Source organism: Glarea lozoyensis (genome assembly GCF_000409485.1).
Source record: "Glarea lozoyensis ATCC 20868 chromosome Unknown GLAREA6, whole genome shotgun sequence".
Taxonomy (NCBI): Eukaryota; Fungi; Ascomycota; class Leotiomycetes; order Helotiales; family Helotiaceae; genus Glarea; species Glarea lozoyensis.
The window spans coordinates 1,628,982-1,646,580 of NW_007361001.1; the positions used below are offsets into that span (position 1 = coordinate 1,628,982).

A 17,599-nucleotide genomic window follows, 5' to 3' on the forward strand; every position below is an offset into this window, starting at 1 on the left:
CGAAATGGTTTGCGACAATTGTATATAGATAGGTCTAACTGTGAGCCTGCTGTGGGGTATAGAGTACATTGTTGGACGATCTATACTCCTGTTACGCCTATGTATATGCATTATGATTGAGTTTTCCATAAAAGTTTCCTACCAAATGTATATCCTGTAAGCAGTATTATGCCAAAGAGCGAACGACGTAGAATAATAGGAAGGCCTGTTCATTCAGTACTTGCGACTTCGTCGCCAAGGTGACATTATGATCGTTAAATTTGAACCACTGGTTCCCGACTCTCGAGTATGAGACATAGTGACCTATTTGATTAGCCATGTGGATTACCATACAGGCCTAGCCCAACCTACCTGTTTCTAAATTCCCTACATGTACAACCACACTTTGTAGATCGTAGGTACAAGATCTTGCTAACTCGTAACTTTGTTTAGTTTCCTGGTTTTTCGCTCGGTTGGTGTATGGGAACATTTCGAGCTTGAGAGGAAATGATACTTTGGTATCAATTTTCGAAGCGATTCCATTGTTTTGCTTGAATCGCTATTTTCACGAAATGTGAGCAATCAAGTCTGAGAAATGGATTGCACAAGAAAAAGAAGTATGAGCGAAGCTTCGAAGGTCGAAGATGAAAAATAGAGGAGATAGATACGAACCTTTAGTTGAATACAGAGCACATTCGGTAAGCTCTTGATGCTGAGCTGCTTCTTCGCCTCTTGAGTATTGCACTTCCGGCAACTGTACTCGCAGCGTTCGGGTCTGCTGTATTCTTCGTCGAGGCACTTTTGAAGGCTCAAAGCTGTCGCTTTCAAACTCTTTTTCTTGGATAGTACATCCAATCCCAAACTCAAGTCAAGGAATGACTCAATAGAGGTATTGATGTCTCCACAGCTTTGACAGGTGATCGTGCTCTGCAATTTTCCGTAGAAGGTTTGGTGAACAATACACTTACAGTCTGGATCACTATCAGACTTCGACTTTTTCACGGGACTGTCTTCAGAGTCAGAAGGTCGGCCACCGCCATTGATTTCATGCAACTCCTCTGTGAGAAACTGGAAGAACTCATGAGCATCCTGCTCCTTATTGCTCGCCAACTCCTCGTAAGCTTTACGTTTCGAAAGCCAGAAGCTTGCCAAAATATTCGACGCAGAGTATCCAGTTGTCGTTTCCTGGGCGTAGAAGTCTTGAAACATATCCTCCATAGCACAGCTCATACAATTCTCATAGGAGCATTCGGTTCTCTGGTGTCCGTCGCTGAGGTAGAAGTTCCGTAACAGAGGATTGTGAACAAAGGATTGTAGTATGACATTCATGTAGCACGTAGCCCCCATATTATAAATACCTCTTATGCCACTCGCTCGGCAAGGAGCCTCGACAGTGTTGGTTGAAATAAATCTTGGATCTTCTTTGATCGGGTCTGTAAAGAGGTCATCGAGCTTTCTTTTTCGAGCTATTAAAGAATAACTATTAGCGCAAAACTCGGCTAAAAGACAGGTTATCTCACTTAGACCTTTTCCAGACTTCCTCAACCTCAAATCTTCCAACGTGGGGTCAAAAACAAAATCATCACACATCTGGCAATAAAGACACCCATTCCTTGACTCCACATCTATAGCAATTCGTTAGGCCACACCTTTTCCTTGTACTAGAATATCTTACAAAATCGATGTGACGTCTCTCTGCCATGTTCGATCCTTCCTCCCTCTGTCGTCGTGGCTGAACATTGCAAACACAGATAATTCGGCGTCAAAGTCGTAAACGGAAAGCCTTTCGTCGTTTTACTCGTCTGCGGGACAATTGGTGTATTTTCAAAGATAACTCTTAGACAAGTTTTATAGTTGTGGATACTCTTGTTCATGCGCTCGGCACCGCCGGCACTGAGGAGAAGTTGTGTATGTTCTGTGATGTACAATTAGCACGTAGTTTAGACGAGGCTGAAGAATAATTGGAAGATCATGAACGAACCGCAGCCAAACAGAGGAACGCCGGGTTGAGGGTCTTTGATTTTGAATGTCTTGGGGGACGCCGGTGTGGCCGGTGTTGTTGGACGAGATGAAGGCATGGTAACGCTCACCCCCCGTAACAGATTATATTCACTTGTTACGTCCCCTCCTCAAATGCAACGGGTCGAGGCCATTCGCAGAAGGCTTGTAAGTATCGGCGGATGTTGGTCCAAAAGCCGAGGGCGAAAGGCGGTGACTGTGTCTGATAGGCAGAAATAATTTTTATTTCCCAGCGCCGCAGAGTCTGGTGTAATTTCGCAAGTACTCGAGTATGAGGAACACAATAATTTAGAAAAGGCAAGGTCGAAGCGTTTTTCTAGTACGAGTCGCGAGTGATATTGTAGGTCACAACTATCTTGAACGAGCTCAGATTTTGGTAGAATGGTGATGTGTTACTCTACCAGACATAGCTATATAACCATTTCCAACCACGGTTAATCCAAAACAGGAACTGTTCGACAGGACCAATATTATAGATATATAATCTTTTCAGAAACAATACAAAGAAGCGAAGGTGGTAAGTATATGTCGTGTTCCACTGTTCCCCGTGTTCATCATACGTTAGAGGTACATGTCGATGCATCTGTACATTACAGGCCGTTCTTCTTTAACGACAGTCATGGCCTTGAAAAGGCCCATCCCATTAAGTCCTTCAAGCGGATTTATCCCACATGTCACGATAACATCGTTTCCTGGACTCGGCGTTTTCCACTCCTGAGCATTCTACCTGATAGGGTTGATCTCAGACATGCGTCCTCAAGAGGAGCTAGTCGTTCACAAAGCTCATTCAAGCCTTCTTTCCATTTGCCTTTCGTTTCGTCGTCCCTTCTTGATAGGTCTCTGCCGAAGTGGTCTTCCCATTGGTCAATTTCGATGAAGCGCTCGCGATTGCATTTGACGCGCTGTCTAGAGCCAATTGCTTTTGCCTCTGAATATAATCAAGAGCCTGTTCTGCATTGAATTCATTCTCATCGTTGTCGCTACGATCGTCATCCAGAGCATTCAAAAAGACGAACCGGTATGCGATTCGGAATATGTGGTATAACCAGAAGAGGTTTAAGGCTTGTAAACTTGCCAAGAGAGCTGTGGAGATGTAGTGTGAGATCCAGCATTTGTATTGTTCTGTCACCCAATTGAGCTCATATGGGCCAACTGTCTTAAACTCGTTGAATTCTGACCATAGGACTTTCAAATTTAGGTAATGGCGAAGGTATATCCAGGCGATCATGAAGAAACCGAAGTAAGGGCCGACAAGAGGATGATCGAGGTAATTAAGCGTTTTGGAAGTCTACTCTTACGTTAGCTGGTGTTCCTCTCGGACCTGGATTTCACTTACGGCAAGGAAGAAGTCACTAATATCATGAGTAACGTAGACAGCCAATCCCATGTATGTGAAATGAAATCGGTAACTGAGCGCAATCAGGAAAAGCGTAGTGATGTGGTGCCCGACCAATTCCTTGTAATCTTTTCTAGGCTTCTCCATCCCCAGTGAAAGGACAATTGCTTGTTGTGCCCAATATGCCGCTTGGAAGAGATAGTAAAACTTGAAGTATGCCTCGTGTGTCTTATGAGGAAAGCCTTCGTACATTCCTCGAGTGTTGAAGTACCAGACTGGCGTCCGACTCATAACGAACAATCCGACAGGACCTAAGATCGCAAAGTAAATCGCCGTGTACATTTGTTCCATGAACCTTGATTGTTTCGCGCGACTCTTGAGACCACTGTTCTTAGCCCAGGGCCGGAGGAACTTCTGCATGATGAACTCGCGTGTGAAGGACAGCACAATGATGTAAAATGAGACAAATGCCAAATCCCATCGACCTTTTCCATAATGATCTGGTGTTCCTTCAGGCGTCCCTGGTTCGGCTGGTATCCGGTATGAAAGGAAGATAAAATGGTGTATAGGATTCGACTCGGTAGGATTGACGGCAAAGAGGGCAAGAAAGATTCCTATGAGCACCAACGGCGTCACCCAAGTATGTTTCAACGCGTATCGTTTCCATCTTCGCAATAATGATCTCGCTTTCCGTCTTTTCGAGAATGGTTTGGCTTGGTCCCTATCGTTTTGCGCCTGGGTGTGTGTTAGATGCGAAAAGGGGGTTTGGAATGATGGCAACACTAACTTTCAAGGTCCCAGGAGAAGGCGGTCGCACATCTAGAGTGGCCAATGCCGGTGCGCTCGTGTCGCCAGCTCTGATTTCTCCTCCAAGTCCACTTGAACGTCGTCGAACGCGTGGTTTCTCGGTGATCGTGTGCCCTCCTAGGGGGGCCAGCTTATCGTCGCTGGAAAGCAGCGGAAATGCTTCTGTTGGGTGCATGGCTGTGATCTAAAGTGTAATCATCCGTAGAAAAGTTTGGAAAATGCTATCACAAAGCACTTGAGGCTGCAAGCAAGTTCGTGGTGAGATTATGGTGATTTGAAGCGGAAGTTAGTAGTGACTTGTGAAATTACCAGAATTCGTTACCCGATGATGCACGTTCCCCACAACATGCCGGTCCTCGACCCTGAGTCCGAGTACGAGTTTTAAACTACTCGAGTACGACCTCTGCATATACAAAACTGCATACAATACAGCAACTACAACAGCAATGCGAAGTTTAAGTTAGACGATACCTATTTCACAAAACAAGCATCGTTCCCTAGGACTACTCCCATTATTCATCCGAGATTTCGGTTTTCCTTATGCACAGTAAGCCATTCTCCTGTACATCAGCAGTCTCACGCCAAGTATTAAGCTTATTTCTCCATAGCCGAGCCTTACTTCCTCTGATCACGGATTTCAGATTTCTACAGAGCCAAACGACTAACCGGAAATACCTCAAGCGATACTAAGAAACTAGGAATACAAACTTCTACAGAAGGTCTGATTTAGAGGAGCTTTTATAACAACAAAGCTACTTCACATAGAGGAAATATTAGTTAAACTTCGTATGAACAATCTTCTGAGCAAACGGTTGGCGCTACGAAACATGAATTAGGTGAGGGTCAAGTTTATTTTGAGGCTTAAAAACAGTCTATCCTCAGCACTCCACTAGACCGCTAAAAGCAAAATTGAAAGCGTATCAAAACACAGGAACATGGCAAGTAGATACTTAAGTAATCGTTATTTCTTTTATTATTCAAGCTCCTACTTTTGCAAGTAACTACGCGTCATCCAAGACGGCCATTAGTCGTTATGTAAATACAGTTATATCGCTCGTCATGTCATGTTCCAAAGGGGCTGGTGAGACCAGTGCCACTTTTCCCACCTCAGTACCATATGTACAGAATGCACCCAACTCCGGATATCCACAATGACTTATTCCCATATTCCATCTAGTTACCCAAACCAAAACGCCATGCTCGCTGCCATAATACAAGTCTATACCACGCTTTTGCAAAATTATTTTGACACCCATTGAATCAGTCGCAACATAGGATGGAATTAATCGTCCTCGGGTGTTCGAGGCCGACGAGGCGGGGCTGGAATAGTCCTGACAGTCAATCCTTCTCGAGATGAAGATGTTGGTGTCCGCATGGGAGTCGTACTGCTTCCAGCGCTCAGAGTCCTATCCCTCGAAGCTTCAGTCGGTGCAATTGGGGATACAGGAGAGATAAGGTCATTATCTGGCCTATTCTGCTGTTCCCGCTCTGATGTCAGAAAGGATATTGCACCCCTCTGGTGTATTGAATGCCGTCCAAGGTCGTCCGGGGTATATGGATCGCTGAAGCGTTGGGGCTGTCTTACATGACCGATGTCATCCTGGCTGGCCTGCGTCACCGTGATCTCTGGCGAGAACGGACGTGAGTCTGGAATCGGTCTTCCTTCAGCCTCTTCCAACTCTCGTAGGGTCGCATGAAGATTTCGCCGTCTGGGAGGGGCGGGTATAACCATAAGTGGCAAGGGGGCAGCAGTGTCGTTTGGTCGGCCCTTATCTCGAAACTTGTCTGCTTGGGTAGCCGCAAACTCTTCGAAGCGACCACGGACATCCCATTTGTTGTTAGATCCGTGACTCTCCATCGATTCGGTTGATTTGACCTGCTGCGCGGAAACCTCAGGAGGCGGCGCTTGAGTCTTTTTCCTGAAAGGATTCACTTTCGCAAGGTTTTGCCATGTATTTGGCTTGGTGGTTTCGGGGACATCCCCCGTGCCCTCCTCCATCTGTTCGATTGTTACAGGCTTGTCAAAATTCATTTCTGATTCTCCGGTGGCATCGGGGGCAGGAGCAGCAGTGTTTTCCAAGGTATCAGTCTCTACAACACCTTCAGGCCTGCTAGCTTCCCTTGCTGGCGGTGTTGCTTCACTGATGGGGTGATAGCGGACCGCATACACAGTACTCTCTGCACTAGCGGTATCTGTCCGGCTTACGGGAGTTGCTGCGGGGAGAGGTCGTGTAGGCCACAATGGGGGCCGAACTCTAGCAATACGTTTCTTGGTGTTTCGGAAGGTTGTCGATTGGGCACCTGTTTTTTCCACGTCCTTCACATTTGGTTCCCGTGATCGATAGCGGTTTGCAATGCTAGACATCCCTGGCCAACGCCTTCCACTTGAGCCACTTGTCGCTCCTGTCCCACCGTCGCCGTCATTGTCCCCCCTTCGGCCCCTGATCCTCTGCCATGCCGACTCTGATGAAGGCGTGGTATCCAGCATCTCATCTCCATCAAAAATTTCTCTTCCCAAAACTCCATCTTTTTTCTCGTTGCGCTCTAGAGCTTCAATACGTTCTACCCATTCCCAAACAACGACACTAGCGGCAGCTGCACCTACCCATCGAATGTAGTCCCCCCACCCTGCAAGATCCGGCTTCGATATGTCTAAGACGAAGAATACAGTAGGTACCAATACTGATATGACGGATAGAAGCGCTACTAGACACATATTTTTCATCTGTGGGTGATAAAATGCGTAGCGTTTTTTGGTAATACCATAATAAATGACCCAGGCGGAATATAGTAGACTTAAAGCGAGTTGGAAGAGATATGATAACGCTGGAATGGCATCCACAAAACTTCGGGGCCGCGAATTGCCGTTGTAAACGAAGTTGTTCAGAATGCTGAAGAGAACGTCTAGAGTGATGAGGGCAAAGGCGGTATACTTGATAATAATTTTCTCGCGCTGTCGGGGAAATAATCGTATGAGCGTTTGGGCTTGCGCAAGCCAAAGAAATGTGTCGGAGATGACTCGAATAACCTTTAATTCGGTACCGTCCTCCACTTCGCTTTGCAAGGCCGACGCGTCCATGTAACCGACCTGGTACTGCTTCTCAGCGACTCGAAAGGTGTCCGCCGTCGCGATTGTGAGAGATATGGCCACCGTCATTGCTGCGACTTTTTGTAACCATGGTCTGCCTCCCACACCAATTCCAGCATCACTCCCAGACGGGCCATTGGTAAAACCACGGCGTCCTAGTATGACGATTCCATCATGTAAAAATGTCCGTGGAGTAATCAAGAGCATAATGACGAGCATGTAGGCTATCACCGTTGCAGAGGCGAGTGCGTAGCATTCTGGAATGGTGGAAGCGTAGAACGGATCGCGAAAATCAAGACTCGTCGACGGCGAGCCACCAGCATTAGCGAGGATCACTTCGCTCGACCCGGTGCACTCGGGTTTGAAGATGGCATCTTCGGTGAGGGTCAGAACGGACGAGACTCCCAGAGTCAATACCCCGTTCGAGGGAAGCGTGAAGGGGGTGCAATGCGGTTTCGATGTTGTTGTCGCGCTCGAGCTTGTCGTCGATAATCGACCGATGTTGATAAGTTGGCGAGCGTCCATGTTTAACTAGATCTTCGCGGCCCGGCCGCAAGTCGTGATGGGGTGCGCTCAATAGTAGAGTAATTTGTTCGACATTGTCCGCGAGGTTCGATGAGGCGGGTGTGGCGACAGGACTCGACGTCGACTCGATCGAGGGGATTCGCGGGCGGTGGTGTGGTCTACGGGGATGCTCTCATCTGTGTGCGACCAGAAGGAGTGATAAGGATGCGAATGCAGACGGCGCTGCAGATATGGATGCAGTGCGAGATAGGGTCTAGGGCGAAGCTTTTCGCGTCTGTGAAGATGTGAAGGGTTGAAGCTGGTGTCGTTTCACGCTCAGGCTGTTACGAGTCTTCGAGTCTTCGAGTCGTAGTGCCGTTGGGGTCGTGGTGGATTTTGGGGCAGCCTGTCGGATGGCACTTGGGGTTCCATCGCCAGCCTGCATGGCAAGGAATCCCCACCACCATGACCCCATGAGGACGGAGTAACAGTCGATGCGCTCGCCGAAATGACGGGCAAAGCGATCGCAGAAGAGGGGGTGTGGATGGGGGATGATGCGACGAGCGATTATGAGGAATTTCTCAAATATTTATTCTCACTTTATTTCTTTGTCGCACCGTCATATAGCATTGTATGTTAGTATTTTGCCAGTTCTGTCCCAACTATGGGGCTTTGGGCTTGGGGTTGCAGTTGCTTGCTTCTACCAAGCTTCTACGCTCTCACGACCACCTTTTCACCCTCCCAAACGTTCGATTCGGCGGCGTCTCACGCAAGAAACAAGACACATTTTGCTTGGAGGGCCGCTTGGCAAAGCTTGACTGGCCGCTGTGCCAGCAGATAAGCTCTCTGGGAAGCGGCAGGCTGGGCATCTGTCTCTTGGAAACGGCGCATCATCGAAATCGTCCCTTGGAGAAGACTGCCATCGATGTGGAGGAGGCTCAGATGTACGTTGCTTGTTGACTTCGGATGGATGTTGTGAATGATCATGGTTGTGCTCTGCAAGACGGCGTCCGCCTTCTCGTGTGTCGCCGAAGGCCCCGAAGGAGAATGAGACGTGGTGGATCTGGCCTGGCCTGGTCTGGTGTGGTTTGGTGCCAACTCAAATCAAAAGAGGAAGGAAACACGGGCGAGTTGGACATTTCTGCACGCCCCACACTTCAGCCATTCTCTCCAATCAGGGAGCCGTCAGCTCTCCCCTCCTTGAACGACTCTTTTTCCCAAACGCCTCGACGATGCAGAATCATACCATGATTGCTAATGCCCAAAGATCCATGGATGACCTCGGAATGAAAGATTTATTGAACGACAAGTTACTTTTGTGCATAAAGCAGACATTTGAACAGATCAGGATCTCGTCTGCGGACCGTTAGCCCACCAATCTGTAACCGCTAATGGATATTGGACGCCTAACCTTTTGCATCTACATACAACATTGTAGAACCTGTATTCAACAGCTCTTTTTCTCTTGGGTATTCCAAAATTACGTTCCTGACATTCCATTTCTCAATGCATCTACTCAGATTTGCCAGAAATACTTCTGCCTCTTAGCACCATGATACCGCTGATAGAGGAGGCTCTTATACGATATGCTAGCTTAACCATCGGTAATGTTAATATTTGTTGAAGCTTCACTAAAACATTTTGAAAGTCATTTTCCTTCCATCCCATATTCGAGGCACAACCAAATCGCTTATGGTAATGACCGAAGGCTCAAGGTTATGCAAGTACAACCTTATAACATGTTACTCGGTACTTGTTCGATCGCTTTGGGCGTTTCGACTTGTGGGAGTCGAGGATTAATCATGTGGCTGAATTTCAAGATATCATTCTCATGTTATCCACTGCTTATGTTTCGAAGCTAATACGACATCAGAACACATTACCTGAGTACTATAATCCCACATGTTCTGCATCGAATCTGTAATGAATAAATGTTGTAAATCCCCTCCAAAGGGAAGTGTCTTATCTGAGGCATATAGGGAGAACTTTTCCAGAGTTTTTTTCACTAGGTGACGACCGTATGGGGTCATTCAAGGGCTCCACATTTTGACAAAAACAATAAATATCTCACATGAGTTGAACCATATCTATTATAGTTGCAGCAGCTGAATGGGACTGTGTTTGTCTGGCTGTGGCGTCTCGCAGATCTGAATGAGTTGAAGCTCTGCAAGTGAAAGAGCCGATGATAATCTAAGTCTTGGAGTCTAGCTATATTCCAAGTGATGTCCAAAACAGACGCGGTGAAGGAAAAGGTAAGTTATTGGATTTTATAAGTATGACAATGAAAGTTATTGTCAAATATGTCCAAAGAACAGGCACTACATTGTGAGCAAGTATAGCTCAATAAAACTCAATAAAACATACAGCTGTATATCTTTTCCACTTTTGGTCACAAGTATTCGGCAATGTCATATTCAACTGCCTTGGTCGAAGACGTTGCCAAGCTGGCTCTGATTCCTGTAGCCTTTGGAAATGAAGAGCAAACGACTTCATGGTAATTCCACCTAGCGAGGTTATTTCAAAGGTAGAGAGCGGATTGATGAATATTATCAAGAATGTCTATAAGGCGAAGAAAAATTATTTACTCACAAACACATGTATGAATAATGCGTAATTTAATCATCAGACATGGAATTATAGAACTCCGTTCCTGTTAATCAACTTTGGGTGTTGGACAGTATATCGCTTAGCACTACAACCCACAATTGTTTCCGGTCTCTCTATTAAACATGGCGATCAAGTCACCCGGTCCAGGTGTCGGTGAGTTAAGGCATACGACACATGGATAAACTTTAAGCATTCCGTTGTAGTAGCAGCTGTCACATCTGTCCCAGTCAATTGATTACTTAGCTGGCAAACTAACATCTGCTATTCAAAGTCTACAGTACTTATAGGAAATAGGTATTGGAGAACATCATTGACCATTGTGTGCCCGCGACTACTTTCTTTCTATTGTAACCAATTAAACCCTGTGCACTTGACTCCCTTACAATAGTACTACAGCTGTTGGCATAAAATGCCGGGCATTTCGCCTATCGACAGTCGAGAAACGAAAATTACTCTACAAGCGGCTTAGCGGGAGTTTTACCCATAGGCTTTTGGCACTTTGTTGCTTTAGCTAGTAGGTAGTTTGTTGGCCAAATCTGTGGTCTGTTCGAGACCTATGCACCTTCTAGACCTAATTCAAGGCATCAAGCTGAGTCAAGACGCAGTCCTGACCGAGCTTTATTGTGACAACAAGCTGGAAGAGGAGAGAATGTGGGGTGGAGGAGTCGATCGAAGGATTTGTTTCCAAATGTTTCTCGTGGATTACTAACACCTCTAAGCCCTCCATGTTTTGAATTTACTTTTGTTCGGTAGCTGGATCCAGAGAGTGTCCGAATTTAACCCCTCACCAGTTCTTGGCAGCATCTCACACCTCGACCAAGATATAAACATTCGCATTATCGACATGTGTCGATGAGCTTCTGCTTCGTAGATATCTCCGTAGAAGAGGTTGGCCAGGAGGGGAAAGGCACTACCAAGGTAGGTTATATTTAGTGCAGTAGGAATGTGAAGCGAACCACTCATAAGCACCAGGCAGGCGGCCCCGACCCCATCTCCTTCCAGGTTTCTGAAACGAGAATTGAGAAACACAAGTCAATGGAAATGTTTCCCAGCCAGGCCTGGCACAGCAGATTGTCCTCGTAGTTTTGAACTTTTGCACCACACTCGCCCACACTTCAGTCTTTTTCCTTTCTAGCATCTCGCCGAACCGACAACTCGTCGAAGTAATATATTCTTTTGTCATCTTGCGCGCGCCTTTCGCCAGCGCAATCTTGTCTTTGGCAATCATTCGCCCTTCTTTGCCTTCGAGGACGGTCTCCAACCTATTGCGCAACGGTAAAACTCCCGTTGCTTTCCAGCGCGAAAACGAAAGTCATCACACCCGCGCCGAGGTCGCAAAATCCAATAAGAAGTGGCGCTTGTTTGGATAACTTGGACGACCCGGCTACTCGCATTGATAATTAATCTCAGGAGGGCACGCGATACTTCAGCTCAGAATCGGAGTATCTATGCTTCTACAACATCATGACGAGACCAGAAATTATTCGAGCTGGTAGTTACGTCCATTACCTCTAAGGTCCAAGTTTTGTTAACACTGCTAGATTCCATTGATCTCCAGGATCAGTCCTCCCCATCTGCGCAAGATCACACACGACAACCAACAAAGGCAGCCCCCCTTGGCCTTGGTCCCCCGGCGCCACATCAAGCGGAGGCATTGCGAGAAGTAGCTGCAGAAGTGGCAGAGCAAAATGGTCGAAGTCCGCGAGTGTCAAAAGAATGGACGTCTGGCGAGGCTCAACAGATGCAGAGCTATGGAGAGGACGACTTGGTTGCGGGAGTAAATTCGAAACTCAATGGCACCAACGGCCAGCAACAAGATGATTTGGCTGTTGCGCAGAATGGTGGCCTGACGGGATCCACCGCTGAGGATGCGGATATGGCAGATGCTGAAGGTGACGACGGAATGGACGACGATATGATGGACAAAATCTCAAGTTCACCCTCAATCGACGATGGTGGGTATTCTCTTACGAACTTATGGCCAATGAGGTCCACCTCTCTTTCTTGCGCTCCAGAAACGAAACTACATCGTTCACAAGCGTGCGGTATAAGTTCACCAGTCGTAGTAACTCCTGATCGCTATCCGTTCCAGCTTCGACAAGGGAAACTCGATGTTGGTGACGTAGACAGTGATCAGGTGAATCAAAATCATCATCTTCGGGGTGAGTATCTGGATGGAGAAACCGAGGAGGACGAGGACTTGAGCAATTACGAAGAGCTTACGAGTGAGATTGAGCCACCATCACCTATGTTTGTTCAGCAGACGGGTCCTTACCACGAAGCGCACGGCGACCCTTTCTCCGACGATACCCCTGAGACGTCTCCCGAAAAACCTCTAACTATACACAATCCGGATGAGCTAGAACCCAGTGACAACGATGAAATGATGGTTACCTACCAAAGCTCAGAAGAAGATGATGATTTTGAAATCCCCTACAATACTGATTCTAGATATGTCGATTCTGGATGGGGAGGAGAATGCTTACGAGATACAGAGGACATTGATTTTGAGTTCGTTTACGCCCTTCATACTTTCGTCGCGACGGTCGAAGGACAGGCAAATGCCACAAAGGGAGATACGATGGTTCTCTTGGATGACAGTAACAGCTATTGGTGGCTTGTTAGAGTGGTGAAAGATAGCAGTATTGGTGAGCCTAATGTGGTTTTGCCCAACTCTTCAAAATACTGAGCGGTTTTAGGATATTTACCAGCAGAACATATCGAAACACCTACTGAGAGATTGGCACGTTTGAACAAACACAGAAATATTGATGTATGGTCTAGACGAGTTCGTATCGCTTAGCCATTATACTAACAGTATTAGCTTACATCGACTATGCTTGGTGACCAAGCAGAAAAATCAAAAAACCCCTTGAAGAAGGCTATGCGAAGACGGAACGCCAAAACTGTGCAGTTTGCGGCTCCAACTTATGTCGAAGCTTCGGACATAGACTACTCCAGCGATGAAGAGGATGGAGAGGGAGAGTTTTACAGGTCAAACGCAGCGCAAGAACAGGCTGGTACAGATCAGGAGACAGCGGAAGATGACGATGATGTGAATACTGTGCAGCCTTTGAAGCCGAGAGCAGAAATCCGCGAGGTAAAGTCAGATCCCGCGGAAACAGACGCGAAAGCAGGAGCTTTGGTTTCCAACGGATCAGCTGAAGGCACCCGGACGAGCGACGAGATTTTTGATGGCAAGCCGGAAAGTAAATCACGCAATGGTACTGTCAGAAATACAGATTCTTTCTTCAAGGATGATTCTGTTGAGACTAGGAAGATCACACTCACACCGAATTTGCTCCGCGATGATTCTAGCACTTCAACGCGAACTTCAAATGATTCGAAGGAATTTAGCAAGCGACCGAGTCTTGACAAACTTGAGAAAGACTCATCTTCGGACAAGTCGAAAGATAAAAAGGATAAAAAGGACAAAAAGGAGAAGGAGAAAAAACCAGGCATGCTCAGTGGCCTGTTCAAGAGGAAAGAAAAGAAGAGCAAAGCTACTGACGACGAAATGGATGAAAGCATGGCAAGCAAACAGTCAACAGACAATCCTAGAGGCTCGCCGGTTCCAAGCAAAGATTCGGACGAAATCGCTTATGCAGACGAAAGTTCCCAGGTATCTTCAGTTGAAGTACAACGCCAGCCAAGCAAGTTGCACAAACAGCCCCCACCAGAGGTGTCATTGAGTCAGAAATCGCTATCAAGCAAAGAACCAAAAGCAGCCGAGCAGGTGCAACAAGCGCCTGCACCTGAGCGACCACCTCCAGCAAACTCTGCCCAGACTCCATCGATGCGCTTGGTTCAGTCCGAACCTGATACACTTTCACAACAGCCACGTTCAGCAGAGTCTTTCGATAAGCCCAAAACACTTTCTCCTATCATCACCACACAAAAAGAACAGAAGCCCGCCGGTACTATCTCTAAGATCCTACGTTCTGCAAGTGGAAGTACCTCGGAACCTAAACCGATCAAGGCGAAAAAGGCCAAAGAACGTGTTGAGTTGGATGACTTCGATTCCACGCCTGAGCAGTCTCCAGTCGACGAACCTGAACGAACACCACCAAGCAAACAAACTCGTCCAATCCCTGGTAGCTTTCCCGAAAGCTACATGAGTGAAAGGCCCACTGCGACTGAAGACAGACTGTCCGAGTCACCAGTTCAAGTATCACCAATTACTCCTACTCAATCATATCCACCGCCTCTCATGGTTGATAATTCTAGTCAAGACGAACCGCCATCACCTCAATCTTCTCCGTCTCCTGAACTCATTGATGTCGATGAGACCCAAGATAAGAAGGGTCCTGGTAGTTCTACAACGTCTCGATCAACACCTACTTGGAGCGACTCCCATCTCAGAACGTTCTTTGATGACGATGCGGATATCAAAGACCTACTTGTCGTGGTTTATGATAAATCCGGTGTTGTACCCGCTGGTCCGGACCATCCAGTCAGTGGTAACCTTTTCCGCGAAGAGAATGCCAAGCTGGCAGATATCACTAATGTAAGTTTCTCCTATTGTTTATCATCTTCTATGCTAATACTGTTACCTCCAGCGCTTAGATGGCATGCTTGGCGATTGGTTAGCTCGCAAAATGAGGACACAAGGGTCTCGATAAAGGCTTTTGGGTTGTATATGAATCATTATGATAATGACTACTGGAAAGGCATGCGGCGTCGTTTTTGGAGGGCGTAGACGGTCTGAAGTTTTGGGGCCTTGGAGTATTATTGGTCTATGGCATAAAAGGGGCACCACACGGATACCAAACTTGGATGTTACTATAACTTCTGTATAATTCCTTTTGTTCAAATACCTATATGTAACACATTTCGAATTCAGCATTTTTTAAAAAAAACAGGAGAGTCTTTGAAGCTTGCTGTGATGAGTTGCTAGGTATTGTAACACTAAATCATGGTGTCAAGTTGTTCATCTTTTAAGTTGGTTTTAAAACCGCTCATATAGCTTGGTTTACCTTCAGAAAAGGGCCCATATATGGATTTCTGCAAGACAAACAAAAGTGGAATTTGTAAAAACTTCCCACATTTAGACTGCCTACATCAACGCAGGAATTCCTTTATATTCCCACAATATTAGGCTCTATTTTGGAGGAGTGGGGGGATAGATGATTGCGTTGGGTTGAGCGCCGCTGGAACCAATAAGAGAAAGATCCCACAAGTAGTAAATAGAAACTCATGTTGGAATCAATATTTCACCAAATTGAACAGGCAGTCATTCATATTAAATCCAGCCACTACCAGACGCAATCAACTGATATACCTCAAATACATACAAAAAACATAGTAATGCTGAGACCACCAACACCTAGCCATGCTGCCAAACACCTCAAGTCCCCCATATTGATACAACGACTACACTCGACCATCAAGCCAATACGCTTTTCAAAGGAAATTCATTTTTACACGGAAGACTAGTTGTATTGCAACTCGCCGCTGCCACTCCCCTTAGCAGCTTTACCTTGCATAGATTGTTGGTATTGGTGATACTGCTGGAACTGTGCCTGAACTAGTTGCTGGGGTGTCTGGTAGTTCTTTTGCAGAGGTGGGAAGTCTTCATATGCCACGGCTGCGTTGTAAGATGGGGTGGTACCAGCGTTGTTCTTTTCGCCAACATCGTCCAGAGATCGATATCCGTGGTGGCCACCTCCACCTCCTCTTCCACCACGGCCTCTTCCTCCATTACCACGGCCACCACGCCCGTTGTTATTGCCGCGGTTGCCACGATTCCCTCGTCCATTGCCACGGCCTCCATGATTTTCTTTCTGATTATTGTTATTTCTCCCACCTCCATGTCCACCATTGCCGTGGGAGCCACTTGACTGCCTCGTCTCGTTCTCGTCTTCATGCTTTCGTTTGAATGTTTTATTCGGGAAAAGACTTTCGTACTCATTCTCTGTGGGGTTCTCCTCTTCGATGCGAAGCAAGACTTTTTCTCCCACAGTGCTTTCGAAAACGAACTGCTTTTCTGGGGACACAGGCTGCCAGTTCTGGATCTTACCTGCGTCAATGGGACGAGCGCCTTTGCGAAGTGCAAGAACGACAATTGGTGTCGGATTTTCCGTATAGTACTTTTTAGTTTCTGGTACTGGTCGAACACTCGCAGCCCAGATCTTGCTCTCGTATACAGCAGTGCCTGTGACTTCCCAGGTAGTCTTGCTACCCATTCCGCCAACCTTTTCAAGAATGCTCTCGGGACAAGGGCGAGGGGTTATCAAAACGTTATTTGCTAAGAACTTCATTTCAGTATCTGGCATATTGGGCGGTAACTGAGCTAATGTAAGCAGCTTTTGGGTGTCAGCATTACTGATCAAATATCCAGTATAGAAAACAGTCTTCTTTATCTGAAGACGTGTGCCTCGTCTGGCTTTTGTGACATGAGTATTATGATCATTGATCAAACGCTGTACTTCAGCTGTCTCCACGATCGGGTCAAGTTGCGTTGTTCCGTCCGCAACCTGAATAACCTCAGCGAGGATAGGGCTACGATTATGCGGATTACCCATGTTGTTTTGCAGGCGTGTATTGTAGAGAGTAAAGTAATCCCTGAATGCCTTAACATGACGAGGGCGATCTTCGTATACTCGAATCTCGTCAGCGTTTTTGTACGTCTCGGTCAAACTTTCCAAGAACGCCTGTTTAAAGTTCATAGTGCTTGAAAATCGCTCATTATTGGGGCCGGAGACCGGCTTCAAGGACATCAAATCAAATTCTAGCCCTTTGGCTGTGACCATCCTGTTGATGAGTTCCGCGAACGCAGGTTCAGCTCTGCCAGTAAGGAGGACCGTAAGTGCATCTTTTTGTTCCATACTAAGCTGTATAAGCTCAACGATTCGTTCATTCCACCAACCTTTCCAGGCGCGAGGCTCCTCTTTCTCAATGCCCTCACCAGTCGCACCAAGTATTCTGGCATCGTGCCACCAGCCCCCGGATGCGAACGTGTCTTGTGTTTGTAGGAAACCAATTGTTGGGCCGTTCCATAGCTTGGGATTGGGGAGAGGGCTGTTGAAAACTATGTATTGTCAATATGACTCAAGCGCAAAGCGTGGTATGACTTACGTGTATTATCAAAATCATAAACGTGCAACGCCTTGATTTTGTCCACAGCTGGTAGCACGTAAGTAGGAACACTCGCAAAGGAGTAGTCAGCGCTCACATGGAAGCTGCTTGTTTGCTATTGACCATCTATTTAGGGATGTGACGGTATGCTGGATGCCGTTTCCATTCGATCTTGTGGCCAT

At 46.6% G+C, this 17,599-nt stretch overlaps 5 protein-coding genes across 5 annotated transcripts; 1 reads left to right on the plus strand and 4 right to left on the minus strand.

The window, feature by feature from the left end:
• Window positions 1-166: 166 nt before the first annotated feature.
• On the minus strand, window positions 167-2,057 carry GLAREA_02860 (Cysteine proteinase; the record flags this gene model as incomplete). The annotated part of the gene is made up of 6 exons (XM_008087945.1): window positions 167-303; window positions 352-538; window positions 652-1,445; window positions 1,500-1,604; window positions 1,655-1,894; window positions 1,961-2,057. The coding sequence occupies 6 exons, from the start codon at window positions 2,055-2,057 to the stop codon at window positions 167-169; spliced, it is 1,560 nt and encodes a 519-aa protein (XP_008086136.1).
• A 728-nt stretch (window positions 2,058-2,785) lies between these two features.
• Window positions 2,786-4,316, minus strand: GLAREA_02861 (uncharacterized protein; the record flags this gene model as incomplete). The annotated part of the gene is made up of 3 exons (XM_008087946.1): window positions 2,786-3,286; window positions 3,335-4,069; window positions 4,122-4,316. The coding sequence occupies 3 exons, from the start codon at window positions 4,314-4,316 to the stop codon at window positions 2,786-2,788; spliced, it is 1,431 nt and encodes a 476-aa protein (XP_008086137.1).
• Window positions 4,317-5,423: 1,107 nt separating this feature from the next.
• GLAREA_02862 (PalH) lies at window positions 5,424-7,754 on the minus strand (the record flags this gene model as incomplete). The annotated part of the gene is made up of 1 exon (XM_008087947.1): window positions 5,424-7,754. One exon carries the CDS (start codon window positions 7,752-7,754, stop codon window positions 5,424-5,426), a length of 2,331 nt encoding a protein of 776 aa, XP_008086138.1.
• Window positions 7,755-11,804: 4,050 nt separating this feature from the next.
• On the plus strand, window positions 11,805-14,962 carry GLAREA_02863 (SH3-domain-containing protein; the record flags this gene model as incomplete). Its single annotated transcript, XM_008087948.1, has 5 exons — window positions 11,805-11,832; window positions 11,882-12,988; window positions 13,040-13,113; window positions 13,165-14,847; window positions 14,900-14,962. 5 exons carry the CDS (start codon window positions 11,805-11,807, stop codon window positions 14,960-14,962), a joined length of 2,955 nt encoding a protein of 984 aa, XP_008086139.1.
• An 810-nt stretch (window positions 14,963-15,772) lies between these two features.
• Window positions 15,773-17,599, minus strand: GLAREA_02864 (uncharacterized protein; the record flags this gene model as incomplete). Its single annotated transcript, XM_008087949.1, has 3 exons — window positions 15,773-17,370; window positions 17,418-17,465; window positions 17,515-17,599. 3 exons carry the CDS (start codon window positions 17,597-17,599, stop codon window positions 15,773-15,775), a joined length of 1,731 nt encoding a protein of 576 aa, XP_008086140.1.